General features: G+C 37.4%; 1 protein-coding gene across 1 annotated transcript in view; it reads right to left on the bottom strand.

Annotated features, from left to right (window-relative positions):
• Nucleotides 1–9324: 9324 nt before the first annotated feature.
• The window catches only part of CLSTN2 (calsyntenin 2), a 220042-nt gene continuing 210679 nt past the window's right edge, over nucleotides 9325–18687 (bottom strand). Inside the window, exons 10-16 of the mRNA XM_035888854.1 lie at nucleotides 17891–18039; nucleotides 16230–16453; nucleotides 14317–14487; nucleotides 13539–13684; nucleotides 11949–12072; nucleotides 10179–10363; nucleotides 9325–9534 (exon numbers count right to left, since the gene is read on the bottom strand). Of these exons, the coding sequence (XP_035744747.1) occupies nucleotides 9325–9534; nucleotides 10179–10363; nucleotides 11949–12072; nucleotides 13539–13684; nucleotides 14317–14487; nucleotides 16230–16453; nucleotides 17891–18039 (1209 nt within the window). The remainder of the gene's footprint in view (nucleotides 9535–10178; nucleotides 10364–11948; nucleotides 12073–13538; nucleotides 13685–14316; nucleotides 14488–16229; nucleotides 16454–17890; nucleotides 18040–18687) is intronic.

An 18687-nucleotide genomic window follows, 5' to 3' on the forward strand; every position in this document is an offset into this window, starting at 1 on the left:
TAAGAAATGTGAGACTGAAGGAATGAATTGGGAGGAGGAGGGATTCATAGCCTCTCTAATAAATGACTAAAGGCAATGAACTTGATAACTATCTAAAAATATTCAAAGGATATAAATCATGGTTAGAGGAATTATTTAGGGTGGTGCAAAAGGGTATAACTGGGACTAATGAGATAAAAATTACAAAAAGGATTATTTAAATTCATTATCAGGGAAAGCTTTCTAATGGTGAATTCTAATAGACTCTAGAATAATCTCCCAGGGGAAGCAGTAGAAGCCCCAGGCTTAGAAACATCTAAGTAGGTTGAAACACCCTCACCCCCGCCTCTAACACTAGAAAATACATTCTAGGGAACAATTCTGCACTGTTAGCATAATGCTCTACCTGTACTACTTCTTCTTTCTGCCTACTAATCTGTATTTCTAGGATTTAATGAGTCTAGCAGCAACTTCTAAACACACCGAAATTTAGACGAAGCAGTTATTAGGAATCCTAACCATAGTGTGTATTACCCTGCAAAGCAATAACCCCCTCTAGTCTATCTTTCCATCCCTGTTGTGATGACTCTTTGGGCAGAACTGCCTGTTAACCACAATCAAGTATTTACACAAGATTCTGGTGGTGCAGTATTTAGAACAGAATATTAAAAAGCATCTTTTGAGATGCACCTCACGTTTTTTGGATCAGTTTGTGGTGGTTCTAACAAGAAACATGCCAGTGGATGATTCTGAGAATGGAGGTAATAGCTTCAGCTCTCAGAATTGTCCATGAATGATCATTATCCTTGGAAATTTTTTGTATTTTGTGTATTTTCAAAAATCAAGATTTCTAACTATGTGGTCACTTAGGAAATTGTATCATTACAAAAAAAGTGTACTTAAGGGCCTTTGCAATGTGACATATAGTCTTTCTTTGGTGTTCTCAGTTCCTCATCCAACCTACGGAGTATGTTGTAGAAAAATCTCTAAAACTAATCAACAGTTGTCTGTGTAAAAAAGTTCTGTTTCTTATCTGAAATGAAAATGTGTGGTAACTGTACCATTAAATTTGCATCACTACAGACAAAACATTTTGGCCCAAGTCACCATGGGTCTGCCTTGGCCATAAAGCATTTCCTACTTATCATAGGCATGGTGTAGCAACATTCGTCATGGTCTTGCTCCCGTCCCAGCTCTGCTGGAGGTAATGTAACTGTAACCAATGAAGCAGCTACAGACAGCAGCAACCATGCTAAAGAATTTAAGGTTCATTACCACAACCACCACCTCCATGCTGGGAATGATTAGGTGGCTTTTTTTGGTTTTCTTTTGTATAGTGTACACATATATATGTGTATGTATACGCACACACATGCACATGTGCATATACAGATGGTCATCTCAGAACCCTTCAACATCCTATATTAGTTTTCCTTCTTGTTAATTCTGATAGCTGTCAGTTCTGGACATGAAAATCGTATGTTTCCATGTTCTTACTGTTTGACACTCAAGCTTTTACTCTGTCTTGTTTCTAGAAGATGATTAATTTCTAGTTTTTTCACATCAACTGGAAACCTTAACTCTGTTATTCATGCATTACTCTATTCTACCTCCCTGTTCACTCTTCCCTAAATAATAATTCAATTTTCTAAAAGAACTGACTGCAGTTGATCCATTCCACATTTCAAAGAGCATGCCCAGTTAACTATCACATTCTCCTTCTCATCTATACGTGTGCACATTAAGCAGATTGTAGAAAGAATTTGTTGCCAATTTCAGTAGTAGATTGAAATGTCATTGTAGTCACAGACTTGGTCAGGATTCTCTGATCAAGTCTTTTGTATCTGTTCATATATATATATATTTAGGGGAGGCAGGAGTAGAAAGAAAAAAGACATTGTAAATATAAATGTAACCATTGGTTGGTTTGTTTGTTTTCCTTAGGATATCCTGAAAAATTCAGCCCGAAATTATTTTATGGGTTAATATGCCTAAAGGAACCTGAAAGAACTTTGTATCCAGTTAGGAAGATAAATGCCTCTGGAAACCCAAAACTGTACCCAGATTTATACAAAAAACACAGGTAGGTCAGCAGAGAGGCCTTTTACACCCATGAATTTTTCTGGGTTTCTGAAGTATGACGATAGAATACGATTGTAAAACCTTTGTCCCCCATTTGGAGAGAGCTTCTCTTTGCGTTTGGCAGGCTTTATGCACCTTGCCTAGAGAAAGCTGCATGCTTTTATCATACAATGTACTTTGCTGGGGGAAAAAAATTCCTCTGCTGCTTTGTTCTCAGCACAGGCATAAATACTGATAATACCCAGCCAGCTGTGTGCATCACCAGCTGATGAATGCACAATTTCCTCATGAGTTAGAGTTAAAAGCAGGAATGAGGGCTTTCTCTGAACTCTTGTTATAAATGTTTGAAACCATTGTGTTTCTTTACAGGCAATAACTAATGAAACAAGAGCCCAAAGTTCTTGACTGTAACCACTCTGTCCTTCCTTTTGTGTGTATATAGGGTGCTCTACAATGGAGGGCTGTAAGCAGAGCTGCAACAGAATTATTGAATCGTAACACCACCAAGCTCTTTGACAGTGCTTTTCATCTACAGGGCTCCCAGTACTTTGCGAAGGATGTCAGTATCGTTATTCCTATTTACAAGCAGAGAAATGGAAACTGTAACCAGCGAACTACTGTCGATACCTACTCGAAAGGCAGCAAAATGTCTCTAGGGAAAAAGGGTACCTGATCCGGTAACCACCTTTTCATCACCAGGAATGAAGGCATGAACATACAAAACCTCCAGGATTCATTTTCTCGTGTTAAGCTTCAATAATGAGGGTTAGAATTGTTTATTATTTTAAAACCCTTTGTTAGACAGAGGTTTATGAAATGAAAGCCCTTGTTCCCCTTTCACTTTTGCTCTGTTTGAGCACTGTGAATTTTTATTTTATGATCATGTCTTCTTTAAGGGGAGAAAAAACAAACAAACCCACCCCATACCAGGCTTATACCTTGTTACTCATACAAAAGTAATGAAGTATAATTACCTTCTGAGATATTGCTGGAATAATTTTCCTGATAGATTTAGCATAAATAGTTCTTGAGATAGATTGGGTGAGTTAACGGAGTATGTGTTTTACTCTGCTGTAGCTTTAGTGGTCATCCTTCAAACCTGTCTTTATTCTCCATGCTAGTTAAAAGGAATCTGGATTCCAGGAGAGACTAACTAAAAAACCACCCATTACCACCCCTCCCCTTCCCCTCCCTGCCCCCGCCCCAAATAAAACACCCTGGTGCTAAAGCAAACAGTCTGATCATTGGATACACTTTCTTTTTGTTGGTTCATCTGAGACTGTCATCATCTCTTTCACTGGAAATCTGAAACATGCAGCATTAAGGGACCTGACACATTCCAGCTTACAGCACTCTCCACATTGCTTGGTTTGCCTTTTTTTTTTTTTTTTTTTTTTTAATTTGACCCAAATGTATGAAGATTGGACAGGATCACTGCGTGCTTCCAGGTGCTGTAGTAGAAAGTGTTTATATTATATTGCAAAGAAAGTACTGCATAGTTTGGACAGAGGCATGGGAGAGTTGGGTTCTTTTGGCAACACCTAGAGCTTTGAGGGCCAAGGGTGGCTGTCATTCTTACAGCTGTTTGGAGTGGCACTTTTACACTACGAGGCTGGCAGACTGTGGGCAACGAGGTTGTGGCGTGAGCAGAGCTTGTCACCTTTCTCAGCTTTGCCTGAGAAGGCAGAAACCGAATGCTATTACATCGTTGGTGATACTGGTTGAAACATGAGGAAGATCATATTTATAGTAACATTATTAAACAGTGTTTATATTAACAGTAATACTTTTAGTCAGTTCACAGGTGCTTTCACTTTTGCTGTCTTTGACAGGCCTTTTTAAATTTTTATTTCTATTTATTTTCTCCTTAGATTTGCCCAACTGGTGTATGAGAACTGCCTTAAGCAGATAGTATGCAAAGGTCAGCAGCTACAGGGATCATCCAGCGGTGCATTAATCCCGAGGCTTATGGTCAAAAGTAAGCGAAACATCAAGATGAGGCTACTGCACATCCAGGTTGCCCCAAATATTTCCACTGTTTTTGTTCAGTAATTTAATCAGGGCAGAACCAGAGTTTGTTAGCGACCTGTCTGTGTTTTCCAGCTAGCCAGCAATATGACTAGCATCTGAATGGGATCCTAAAAAAACATGAATTGGCCCATTTTAAGGGCACAGATGCTATATACTTTGATTCCAGCGTTTCCAGAGTCTCATAGCAACTCTAGATGTGCTGCCTGAATCCATGCAGCTTCATAGAAAATGCTGGATAAAACAAGAAGTGTACTTCCAATCTAGATAATATATATTTTTTATATATATATATATACACACACACACACACACAATATTACTTACAATTTTTATGTATTCAAACTATTATATGTATGCAATATAATGTATCAGTTCATGTATGTATTTTCTAAACTCTGCTTATATCACTGTTATTTCTCAGTCTGGCAACTGTCAATAGTTGTCCAAATTTTTATTTAATGAAATTGGTTTCTTTCAACACCAGGATTTCATCGAGACACAAATATATAAGTAAGTATATTTAAAACACCTTTTTTTACAAGCTCTGCCACCTTTATTTTTCTGCTAAATGAGCTGTTCTCTTGCTGTTAACCTATTGGTACTTCGTAAGAGTAGTGCAGAAATAGTAGACAGTATATATCCAGGAAACAGCCACATTCCACAGAGGTGAAGCAAATTTGCCAAAAAAAAAATTTAAAAAATTAGGTTGTTAGTCATGATGTCAAGGCACCAAGATTTTTAGCACTTGGCTCCTTTGCCTGCTGCTTTATTCCTGGAAATTGTTTATTTGGAAATTGCATTTTGCTGTATTTTCAATAAGCATACAAAAACTGGTGGGGATATACTGTTACTGAGATATTTAATCTAGTCATCATGTGTGAATTAAGGGAAGAGGAGAGTTTTTTTTTTAAGCCCTGGAGATGTCCTCACTGTTTAATTTCCTCTCCTGCTCTTAAGTATCCATATGCCTTTGCAAACATCCTTAATTTTGGTATTGTAATGTATATTCCAGGATACCAGAAGCAGCTCCATGGGTCCATCCCACCAGACCTTTACCTCCTGTCACCTCAGTGAAGTCCTTCATTCTCCTCTTCTGCTAAGTATGGATGGTGGTGGAGATGAATGAGGTGGGGCATGTGCTGGCACCAAAACTTCCAGAACTTGCTGGGATTGCCACCAGGTAAAAACATTAGAGCTACCTCTCAGGTTACTGGTACAGCCGAGACACAAATTTGTTGCAATTACCCTCAGAAGGGGTTGCCAAAGTAAAGCAAGGGCTGCTACTGAATTACCCTCTGACCAGGCCTTAACCTGGGGCTACTGGTGTCCCATGGTATTCTTTCCAGCTTACGGGCAGGCAGGGACAGCTCCTGCAATGGTGACAGTGGATTTCATCCCTACTAGAGGAACTTTATAACCCCCTGACACTTTCTGAGTCTTATTTTCTTCCTGAATGAAGTAAGGATGGTGCCCGTGCTCACAGCAAACCCAGCACTGCAACACACCAACAAGGGAAATTAACTGCACCTTCCCATTAGCCCTTGGCAGGGGAGATCTTAACAGTTAAAAAAGCAATCAAGCCACCACTACAGATACTATTGCCTGTCTGAATAAAGAAATAACATTTTATTTTAATTAATTAGTATTAAAGATGTCATGAACCCTACATGTCTGTTTCTAATTTGAACTGGTGTCAGCCAATGCAGTAAATATTGAGACTAATCTCAACTGTGGTTTTACTTGCAAAGATAAAAGACCTGTGGAGGGGGTGAAAAAGAAATGTGAGCTATTAATCACAAAAAGCAACAGGCAGTTGTATTAATTCAGATAACACAGTGTATCACCGCCTTGAATTTGCTTTTGTAGGTTTTGCAGCTTTTTTCCAGCCTCAGATTAAAATTTCAAAAATTTAAAGGCGTTCATTGATGTGATGTCCTTTTAGACCTCTAGTGTCACAGATTCCTGATGTCACGTATTACAGGTACCTCTTCAGGATTTTTTTTTTTTTTTTTTGGATGCACTTTGTTTATTGTTACTGTAAAAAAGCCACCTTTATTTGTGCATCTTCATAGCTTAACCTTACAACTGGGCTAAGGATAAACATTACATCTTAAAAAGCCAGACACTGCAGTTGCCATTTCAGAGTTTGCAGCATAAACACTTTTTTTCAGAGAGGAAATGAGGGATTTTTGGCTTCTTATTAGGGGATAAAAGAAAAAAAGAGAGAGAGAGAGTGTGTGGATGCATATATATGTGTGTGTGTGTGTGTGTGTATGTTCTAGTTTGGTTTTAAGCAAGTAGTTTATATACAAAAATAATTAATGGAGGGGTGGAAATATTTTAAAAATTATTTCAGAAAAAGTGATATTTCTATGTTATTCTAGTGTAGGCTTTTGCTTCTGAAGCCATTGCTTCTATACAAATATTCTAATTCTAAGCTTCATTTTGTAAAGAATTATCTAATTCTCACTGACATTTTGTGAAAAGGATTTTTTCTGTTTATTTGAATGAAAAATGCTGCATAATGCACTCAAATGAGTAATCTAAGTACAGCGATACATTTTAGTTTGCTGAATATCTTGTTGCTAACCAAATTTCAGTGATAACACATATGCCTGTATTACTTTGCTTAGGTTTAAAAAATGTAGGTTTATTTACAGTAAATACCTTGTTTGTTTCTTGTGTAATGTACCAGCATGACCTGAAAAGATTTGCTTCGAGTAACAAAAAGATAATAGATTTATTAAATGGAGAAAAATATCGATGGAGACATGGACATATAAAAGAATTAACGGCTCTCACTAAGGTTGTAAATTGCTGATTTTAAGTTGCCCTAATGTTTGCTGTCATAAGAACAATAATTATAATCAGGAATAACAGAAACTTTAAAAATAATTTAAGTCCGGTTTTAAAACTGAAAGTGACTTTTAAATAGCTACTTTTAATTTTAAATATTTTTTTTCTGAGCAGAAAGCTTTGCTGATATGTGCTGACAACAAGCATCATGAAGAGCCTGCTTCATGTCACTAACAAAAATTAACACTAGGAAATTATTTAGAATGCTAGGATATGATCTAACATAAAATTTCTGTTCAAGACATTCAGAAATTTTAAAATTAATTTTTTATTAAACAGAAATTTTGCTCAATTTTACAATTTTTACTCCTGCAGATAAATTGTATTTATGTGGGCTTGACTCTGCAAATATTCTTGTAAGTAAGTTTAACACATGTGAGAGACCAGAATAAAAATAAATCAGGACTGCTCACAGAAATATAAAAGAAAACATCTATATTGCCAGTCTTGCCAATCATATGCCAACATGATTGCTGGCACAATAAAAAAGAGCATGAGGATCTCTAAAAATTAATTCAGCATTCTTTTTACTTTCTAGTTATTAAACTACAAGGTCTAATTGCTGTCAATCTTTCCCTCTAACTATCAGATGCAGAAACTGGCATTAAAAGAACCCCCAAACCCACAGTAATTCTCTATATTCCAAGACATTCAGGAGCTGCTAGGAATTTAGTATTGAGGGAGGTGGACACCCTCAAGACTGCTCAACTTACGCTTTGCAATACTAACTGCCATTCATGGGTGCCCAGGAAGGTCCTGTGTGGCAAGACTGACTGCTTGTTTCCCTGGGAATGAGGAGAAGAGGAAGCAGCTCATTTTAAACAGCAAATTACAAAAGCAAAAGTCAGTGATGAAATAATAAAGAAAAGGAAGTATGTACTTAGAAAAAAACCAGACAAGCTACTAGGCAGCATTCACTTCCATGCCATTTTGGTTTTTATGCATTAGAGCCGTTATCCTAGCATCATTTGGTATGCAGAGCATTTGAAGATGCAAAGGTAGTTAAGGAAAGGGGACAAAAAACACATCACACAGACTTACTTACTTACCAACACATTGTACGTAGCTTTGCTTTTTTTTTTTTTCTTTTTAAACAGTGTTTAAGAAAAATACGCTGTGTTACCGTAACAAACTAAAATACTCTCTCATCCTCTTAAGAGTTTAGGTTTTGTTTTCACTTCTTTTGGTTCCAGGTAGGTTTTATTTGTTCTTGTTCTACTTTACTTTATAAAACCTTTTCTCAACATTAATGGCTTCAGGAAGAAGAAATAAAGGAGAATTATGAGCACAAAAGAGCTGGCAGTTGTATAAGCTGTTCCTTTCTCCTGTGCCACTCATAGGTGGGTAAGGGTACAGAAAAAATAGGGCATAATGTTTTATAGAATACAGTCAGACAGGAATTCCAGCTGGCATTCACTAAAGCAAAAAAGAACATTTTCCTCATGTAAAATCATTGTTGAAATTCCACCCATACATAGCTATGGAATAATGGGGTCACTTATTTTCCACTACTTCAGTGAGATACTGCAGCAAGCTAATGATTTTACAAGACAGACGGTTTAAAGCATTGATTTGCTGCAAATTGCTCAATCCATAACTAATGAGCAGCTCTACAGGTTTTCAGTAAATCAATCCCATTAGAATTTACAGTTTGCATAAGATCATCTTAGTCTGTGGCCACAGAATGATTTTTTTTTTGTAAGCTTCAGCTTGTTGTTCTGTTTTTTTAACTCTCAAGTTTCTATGGGTGAGTTGGATAAAATCCCTGTCTTGAGGTTTCTTACAGCATGCCTAAAAAATACACCGTCCACTTCTACACAGGCACACATGCATCCCATGTCACATTCTAGGTATTCCCTTGTAGAAGACAGTTAACATCCAAGAAGGCCGGATGAGACAACAAACGGAAATCAGTCTCTGTCACCTGTAGCACTAAAAAACTCTGCCCCAACTTGAAGATGGGCTGTAAGAGTGTAAAGTCAAAGGGCAACTGTTATTTGGACCCACACGAGTAATTCTTCATAACAAGCTGAAATTGCTCCTGTATGAAAAAAATAGGAAAGGCAAAACCTCTATGGATTGAGTGACAGGACTTTTGTCACGTATCTGTGGTATAGAAACAGGAAATTGAGAACTACACTTGCTAACAGATCAAGTTCTAGATTACTTTATTACTGGTGATGCCAGTATGTTTGTACTGCATTTTCTCCAGGCTTTGTAAGAAAAGGGTCAGTTCTATCGTGATCAATTACTACAAGATCATTTTAGGCAAAACAGTTATAGGCAAGCTGAAGTTCAAATCCTGTCAATGAATTCATAGACTCTGAGAAAACATTGTATTGGTTGTTACAAAATAGCAATGTGGCTGGAGGGCTGTTAGTATGGGAGTGTTGAATCATCCCACTCCAACTGCTCTTGCCTGGTGGCATTCTGTTTGTCTCCCTTTTGGACAATCACTTCCTCTTCCTCCTCCTCCTCCTCCTCCTCTTCACTTTCATCCGATTCAGCACTAGTTGTGTCTTCCTCTTCATCTTCTATGTCTTCTTCCTCACTCTCCTCTTCTGTCTGGTGAGGCTTTTCATATTTCTACAGTACATTTAAAGAAATGAGAGAGAGACAGTAGAAGAAAAGTGCCTTCTTGCTAGCCTGTGGCTGTGAGAATCCGAGCATTTATTCCACATTTAGAAATGCTAACATGCTGGGAAAAACCTGCTTTCCATCACTATGTGACTATTAGGCATCAAATATGGTACAATTCAGTAGCACCATTCAAAAACCAGTGTAACAAGAATGGTTGTCAATAAGCAGTATCTATGTTAGTCAAGCTGCCAAAATTTAACTCTTCAATGTCAGCTTCTTTAACTTGCTGATCATTTCCCCTCCCTTTAGTGCATTAATGCTTACATTGAAATGTTAAAAACAAACTATATCATCTTGGGTACAGAGAGTGCAAATATGGATGGAGGGGAACTGGTGCTGTACCCAAGAATTCTCCACCATCCTATTTAGTAATTGTGTATGACAACAAATATTAAGTGCTCCATTATATATTATGCTGTGCAGAGCTGAAAACTGAGATGGGGTCCTGACTGTACATACGCACAACTGTTCTGCCAAACCTAAACAAGTGTATGCTGAAAGAGGCTTAAGACTCACTGGTGAGTAAGCTACCAGTCCTGACAGTAACCCCTAGTAATATCATGATATAATACTATGCCTCAGTTATGTACCTCCATGGGGTTGACGGTAATAGTCAGAGCAGAATCATCCCAATCCATTTCATTTTCTTTACTTCCTTCATTGTCTGCAGAGCCGTGCTGATGAGCTGTCCGAATTCGATAGACCCCCAAGGTTATGATGAAGATGAGTATGCTCACACAGATTATTATAACGATAGTAGCCACACTTGGAACAACTGGAATAAAAGGTAATGGACTTATAGTTGTGGAAAAAATTGCCTACAAAACACTAAATACATTGTCTGCTTTTTGCCCTCAGCACCTCTTCTTTTGGATTGAGAATGAGCACAGCCATCTGCCATGTGCCTGGGACTACAGAAAGTGTTGACAAGTGCCCACTGACTAAGGCAGAGCATACACGAATGGTGTTTACAGATATCTTATAGTGAGTACATAAAGCGAGTACGTTGACCATTTGTTCTTTAAGCTGCTGTATTACAGACAACACGTAGTCAATCAGTGCAGAGTCAATTAGTTTCAGAATGAGTGTTTTTGCAATAACGTTCAGTTATCTTACCTGCATGTTGTCCCCTTTTGATTACAGCTGAGGCATTAACCCCACGTGTGAGAAAAAGTATATCTGAAAGCTTATATTTTCAAAGTTTTCAAACACTTGTACTGCGATTTAAATGTCAATCTTCAAGAAATAAAATAATATATTGCCACTCTATTAGCCTGTGTTATAACCTTCCTGGGAGACTCTTGAGAATTCAAGACATTTTTCCTCACTGTTCTGTTGCACTCTGAGAAGCCTCTGTCTCAGTCACAGGAAGAAATCTCTCCGAACTACTCTTCTAATATCAGCTCCATAATTAGGTTAGTGGAGAAGTGCTAGCTAGGTACTGCCATTCTGGGAGCTATAGCAGTTCTGTACCCCATTTTATCACCCTGCTCTGCCTGTAAGAATGGTACTCTGAAAACAGAACAATATTAAAGAAGAAAGAACTAGTTTGCAATAGTTCATTTTATAAAAATTCAGTTTCAGTTTAGGTAAAATATCTGTACAAATGTACAGGAAAATACAGTAATTTTCTAAGCATAACTGTATACAACTACTTATAACTACCTACACTTCACATCAATCAGCTTTACTTCTTTACTTACATATCATTCAGCTAAAATGATTTCAGAATCCAGCGTTTAAACAGATCTTTGCCCTGGGTTTGACTTCATTAAAAAGGCTCCAGATTTTGGCATATATTTTAACTCATATAGTCTTAAAAATTCAATTTCAATTCTGTATTTAATATATACTAATGCTCCCTGCGTGTGGCTAGGTGGACCTATCTTCTCTTCAGAGAGCTCCAGGCTGAGGCCTGGACAGCAGCTAACAAACAGAAGCATTGCAGCAATTATAGATTTAAAAAAGAATATAAACATTTCTTCCTTTTGCTTAGAAGAGGTCAGCAGAAATTAATATGCCATAGAAATACAGATGTACAGAGACAATGTGAGCATAAATATTATCCTTCATACCCTTTAATACTAGAAACAAGACATTTTCTTAACTATGTGGGTCAGAGTACATAACCTTTAATGAATACTTTAAAAAATACCAGTTTTGAATTACAAAGTACCTCCTTGGAAAGAAAGAAGAGAATTCAATGTTACTTTCATTCATACCTGTGCAATGATCTCTACGAGGTTTTACAAGCTGCAACTATGGACTTCGGGGCTTTATTTGTTGACCAGGCTGAACTACAAGGGGAATACTGACATGCCAAAATCATTATGAGCAGTCTCTGTAAAGTCATCACATACCTGAGTTGTGAACAGTACTTATGCTTCCCTCTGTGTGGTGGACAGATTGGAGAAATTGTGGTTGTACTATCACATGATTTACATGGTCCATGAAGTTGGAGTTGGAGCTGTGTAGAATATTAACCTGGCACAAGAGAAAAATAAGAGATCAGATACTAAAAAGCACACTATATTCCAAGCCTGCTGGCTTCATACTTTACATTGAACTATGAAGTTCATCAGCAGATAGGAACATTATTATATAGATCTTAAAGGCCAAATTCACTTTTTCATGCCAGTGAAAAATACACAGGTTAATATATTTCTCATTTCTAGCATTAAAAATACATTCTAACATTTCTAGCTGTAGACTACGAAGTGGCACAGAAAAGGGCTTTTGTGATTTACCTGTCTGGATAAGTAGTGACTTTTTTTTCTCTATACTAATCAGCTTTTAGGTGTTCCCTGAAAATTAGTGGGAGATTTGTCTCTCTGAACACTCCCAGAGAATGTATCAAACTCATTGAGTTTAGAACCAAAACAGTAAGAGAGAATTAAAAGAGGTTTAAGTTTTTCCTATGTCCCTACTTTCTGAGTGACTTTCTTTGAAGATACCATATCAGTTCTCTGTCCTACCGATAGCTACATTTATAAGCAAAAACCCTGAAGTCATTGTCAGGGCTGCAGAATGCTAAGGTGAAAAGAGTTTTCAATACAGTGTAAACAGGTAAAACCTTTCAGAACCAATTACTAAGTTTTGGGCCTATTGCTAAAGGTCCTGCCCTTTCCTCCAGTTACTTGGTACCTGGGTTTCTAGGCTGTAAGTTGGCTCTTCAGAACAGGTCCATGATTGCTGCTGAAGTGCATCAGCAGTAATTCTCACGCCCTGAAGCCACTTTGCTGCACTGGACCTGGTACCAGCACCCCTCAGCTCAAGAGAGCTATGTAAATACTCCTGTAGTAACTGCCCATGTCTGGGTAGTGGATCCAAGGGGATATGACAGATGAAGCCAGCCTATGTGTTTGTTACCTGTATACTAACTTTCCTCCTCAAAGAAATCTGAAATCATGTAAATTACCAGGAATGATTTCCATCTGATGAAGAACAAATTACAAAACTTATTGCAAGGAAGTAGTGCTTGGAAAAACTGAAAAGGTGAATGCTACAGAAAAAAAACTGTGTCAGGTTAAGTTAAAAAATAAATAATCTAAGGAAAATAAATGAGGCTGTAATGATTTACTTTCAAGGAGGTGTACAAATCTTCAAAAAGACCTGTAGGAGATTTACATCATGGAAAAACAATGATGAATGACCTTAGCCTCCATTCCGTTTGAATAGAGTAATTCTCTGTGTTAGTGGCATTCGTTCAAGAGAAGGGTCATCTCCTTACATGTGCAGCAGAATAGAGAAACCCACGTTGAGGAATGCCTGCAGAAGTCAACTTCCTATTTGAATGGAACTTAGAATAATTTTTCCTCTATTTGATTATAACAATTACCAGAACACATCAGTCATTTTACATATTTTAAAGAAAACTTAATGTCGCTGAAGATAAGGCTAATGCTCAGCCTCAGTGCTGGAAAAGAAAACTTGACTAAATGATTGCTTACCTCCAAGTTAAATTCATTGCTAGTGTAACGTCCATTTAGCTCGGAGCACTTGACTCTGAACTTTCTGTCAAAGGTGGCAGAAGTGTACCAGTTACGATATCGAATCTGCCGAAGAACCTGTTCATAGCTGTGCATGCTGTCCACACCTGAAATGGTGATAGAACAGTAATAATCTCAAGGAGATGCTATGTAACAAATGCTCTGTGCAGTACAGGAGAAATCAAAGGTTCACAGAAAATACAAAATTTGGCAGAATGATCTGAAAATGACAATGCATCATCAAATACTCCCTGATAGAGCCTCTGGCTGGTACTAAATTATGTGAGACTATTTTTTGGAAATGAATGTAGGTCCATGATGGAGAGGAACAAATACAACAGCAAAGATTTAGAATAAATTATTTAGCAATTGAAAAAATGGCCAACAAGTTACCAGCACTGTACAGGAGCACTGAGGAATCCCTTCATTCCCACATCCTACTGTGACAGTCCACAAGAACCCCACATTTAAAGAAAGCAGTGATGCTATTTTCTTTATCTGGGGAGCAGCAGGAGGTACGCTGAGGTCAAGACAAAGCTCTGCAGTATTCCAAAGGATAAACACAGCACACCCAGAGATCAAGAAGTAACTATGCTTTTTGAGACACTGTCTCTCCTGGAATATTTTACAGCTAGTACATCACAGGTTTCTGTCTACTTTCTTTCAAATTAGTCCTTTCATTCTGATAATGTAATTGCTAGTGGCAAGAAATACGGAAAAGCAAAGTCTGTGAACATACCATAGATTGAATATCCTGCTGTGGAATTTGTGGCATCTAGATGCTTTCCTTGAAGCTCCACATGATCTAGTTCTAAACACTCTTGCTCAGGATCTAGTTCTGTGCCAATGACCAAAACATCACAGAAATCCAAGTTGTGCAGCATTTCCTCTAATACCACTGGCTTATTGCCTGTGAACACATGGCACATACCATGAAAAAAAAGAAGAAAGAAACTAAGATAAATGATCACAGAACAGCTCAGTCTTTTTATGTGTTTTGCATCAGGGCTTTCATTTTTTGCAAAGATGGCTGAATTGTTTTTTTGCCAATATTAAATACAGCATAGTTGAAGCAAAAAAAAGAAGTGTCTTGCCTGATCAGTTGCTATGATGATGAAGGCCTACAAATGGTTAGTGAGACAGATAGATAGATAGAAAACATATTGCTCTGTAATAAAAGTCATTCAAGAACAGTACTGGACAAGTGAAATTGGATCCGAGAAATAAATTCATGCAAACAATTCTGTTTTTCAGTACTGCATTGATACCAGGTTGGTATCACACATTCATTGTTTTCTCAAGGAAAACCAAACTGGAAAAAATACATGGCAAATACATCTATGCTTGGATGATTCTCTCAGTTACTCTATGGTCCATAAAGAATTTTCATTACAAAGAACATGGCCATCTATCCAAGAACATGGTATTAAATGGCAAGATCCTGTGTTATGTGACTTGGAGAAACTGAGCTATAACCTGACTATCCTTCAAGTAGGTAGGATAAAAAAAAAAAAAAATAAATTCTGTCACAGGAAAAAGAGTAGCACATCAATTTAATGTTTTAATTCTCTGGTCAACTTAGTACAGAGTGTCTGGCAAGGCTGCTTAACCAGCTGCCTGAGGATACCATAGACACAGAGACTGCAATCTTCAAACTTAGTGCCCATTTTGAGAATTTAATTTTAGAGGGTGTATGGGGAAGGAAGGCACAGACAGCAAAGTCTTATGCCCTAGGTTCCCAACTCCTGTGCAGCAAATTTGGGTATCTGAATTCTTGGTGCAGCTCTAACTTATCCAAAAACACAGACGCAACTCAAATTTGCAGGATAGGAAACCTGGATATTGCTAAGGCTGTTGAGTTGGACTACTTCACGGGAAGCTATAAGAGACAGGCAAGAGCTGGGCTGCGGCCCCTACACTGGCACATTGTTAGCTATTTTATCTTTTCAAGAGAGGTACATCTAGTTGCTGCTTATTCTAGTCCAACAAATATTGTTTGGAATGATTCCTCACATTACTAGGCTTTTCATATACTTTGCACACAAACATCCAAAAAGAAAGATTCCTTTATAGACAATTATTTTAAACCTTATTTGTGTATTTTTAAACATTCACCTAGTGTTGAATAACACATTGCTCAGCATTAGAATAACCTACCATCGTGGAAAAAAATCTTTGCAAATTATTATATTTACATTATATAGATGAGAAACTGAGGCACAAGGTTACTTTCTCAAGTATCACCCACAAGTCAGTAGCAGGCTGGAAACATAAGAACAGACTAAAACTCCAGCTATTTGTCAATTGCTGCTTTCCACTTTATTGGCACAATTAACAAAAGTCTTAGAAATAGAGAGATTCTAATGAAAATGTTATTCAACAGACTACGTAAAGAAGAGTGGAAAGGAATTATTCTGAAGTAGGCAAGACACTAAATGGAAAAGCTGCTTTTTTTGAAGCACACACTGATGTATCACTATTTAACGCATTTTTCAATGTGTTTAATTGAATGTCTTCAGTACAGCATTACTGCTGCCTAACATTGTCTAAATTAACCTGGGTGAAGTGACTTCCTTTGTGTTACTCGTTTGCACTATCCTTTAAAAAAATACTTACACAGTAAGTGATAACATTTAAAAGAAATCCACAAACCTCTGTCACGTTCTTTTAAGTCCACTGGATGCTCCATTTTTGTGACTGTGCTGACAATCCTGATGTCAGGTAACAAAATTACACCTCTTCCACTTTCAAATTGTGCAGCTGGTCTAGCAAAGTGGTCCATCCCACTTATTGTAATCTTGGGCTCATTGGCCTGAAGCACCATTACATACGCATCTATATCTGGGATATTAATGCAGACATCTTCACCAAAACATCTGAAAAATATATTATTCATTAACTGCATGTCACACATCATTGCACATCAGAGGTGTGGCACTTACTTAAACTGCTCAAAACCCACCTGATGCCCCCCATCCTTTCATATTGTCTCAGATCAGTCTAGTCCATACTTTCCCACACATAAGGACATGCATCTGTACCACAACGTACATAGGCCAGCAGTGACAGTAACAGCCCTGTTCCCCTCCCACATTCACAACTACTGAAATTATGTTAGGGACAGCTTAGCAAACAAATTCATGACAAGCTCAGTCTCTAGTAAGGTCGCTATGAGAATAATAGTTTGATGTTTAACTGACATTTAAAAAGTAGTAAATGGTTAAAAAAATTAATTAGATGATAACAACTAACTTTAGTAAACCTAACATTAAATTTTCAAAGAGATATCTAATGAATATAATATGGTTATCTTGTCATGTGTGAATAAAAGGGCCTAATTAATCAATCATTTAAATCAGACTCACCATGAACTCATTCTGGCACCCCCAGTATTTACTGGGTACAAGAGGGGCCTATAGTAGTATTTTCATCTGAAAAGCACTGTGCTTTGGAAGTGAATCTCCTGACAAACTCTACCTTACTTCATCTTGGCACAAGGCTTGGGCCAGCCTTGGAGTGTGCAAACTGGACCGCTTCCAAGTGAAACTACATCAGAAGATGCTCTCCAAACACTTAGTGTGGTCAGCCCACAGCATTAGACTAAACCTGGTACTTAGTAAGAACTGTACACAAAAGAGAGTTTGTAGAACTGATGCTTATTTTCACTCTAAATATCTGCTTTCACTGCACTGTACAACTTGCTCTAACAGAGATGTACCCCAGGGGAGCTCAGGAGTAGCAGACGGCTCTTTGATTATGTAGAACTGTAAACATTACTGTGCACATTCTGTCACTGCTGTTGCATGAAAATGGAAGGACAAAGATTTCTGTTTAACGCTCAACACCAGTACTGCAATGATGACAGCCATATAAGGGTACAGATGAAGACTATTTCAAGCATACCCACAAATATTGTTCTTGCAGATGTGTCATCTGTTAGATGTAATAGGCCTGCTTTAAAAAGTCATGTCTCTAGCTATCTCAGAAGAAACTATACCTTTTTAAAGTGAACAGTAAAATAAGAATACAATAAATGCAATTACTGTTCGGGCCAGAATGAATGCTCCGAACTATCAACAGAATGCAAGCAAATGACATTAACAAGGAAAGTTTCTTAAAAGGACAGTATCAAAAGAAAACCACAATATAGATGAGCATAAAAGTAAATTAAATTCATCCTTTATGCTCAATAACATAAAAGTATGATTTAGCAATGTAATTTAGCCAAAATTCTTCTTTTTACATGTCCAAAGAAAAAAGTAATTCATTAAAAATATTCCTAATCTAATCAGTTCAGCTGAAGTATAACTTACTGGACTTTAGATGAGACTTTGAGACGTCGTACGCCTGCAGTAGGAAACTGTCGAGAGTTGATGTATGAGACCTTTCGGAGAGCTTGATTTATATTCTCAATGTCATCTCCTTCCATGACAAGGACTGACTGGGAAGGGTTGAAGTGATACTAGGGGAAATGCATATGATTAGTATCTAAGGTACCAGGTTCAGAGTACAAAATAAGACACTTTTTAAGGAGTGCTGCACAGATATAAGTTTAAAATCTAATGATTTAAGAAAAAAAAAAAAATCTTAGTAGCTATTGTTGGCTGAATCCACATGTTGTTCTCTAAAACATGTACTCGTACCAGTCATCTATTTCATATCTGAATAACTGTTATAATTAATTTTATAGTAGACTAATCCCAATTTGCTGTATTTTGCCCAGCCTTATCAACTTTGCTGATACTATTTCTGCAGCTGTAGAGTTCAAAACGTTAACTTACTGTCCTCGTTATTATTACTATGTAACTTTTTTAGGTTAAACATATCCCCCATATAAAAATACTGGCTTAAACCAGAGTTTAAGTGTATTTTTCCTGCTTTCTGTTTGGTTTTACCCTGAGCTACCTTTCTGAGATATATTTCAACATGAATGAAAAAAAAAATTACAACATTTGCCTTCTACATCTTCATTAGAGACAGACACAATAAAGGGGATTCTCCTTTCTCTGTCTCATGATCAAGAAGGGTGTCATGATTTAAGATGGAGCTGCTACTTGCACAAAGCCAGCTGCTCATTTGAGCCAACAAACGTTGCAAAGTCAATGGCTAC

This window comes from Egretta garzetta, unplaced genomic scaffold, assembly GCF_000687185.1.
Source record: "Egretta garzetta isolate BGI_Z169 unplaced genomic scaffold, ASM68718v1 scaffold161, whole genome shotgun sequence".
Lineage (NCBI taxonomy): Eukaryota > Metazoa > Chordata > Aves > Pelecaniformes > Ardeidae > Egretta > Egretta garzetta.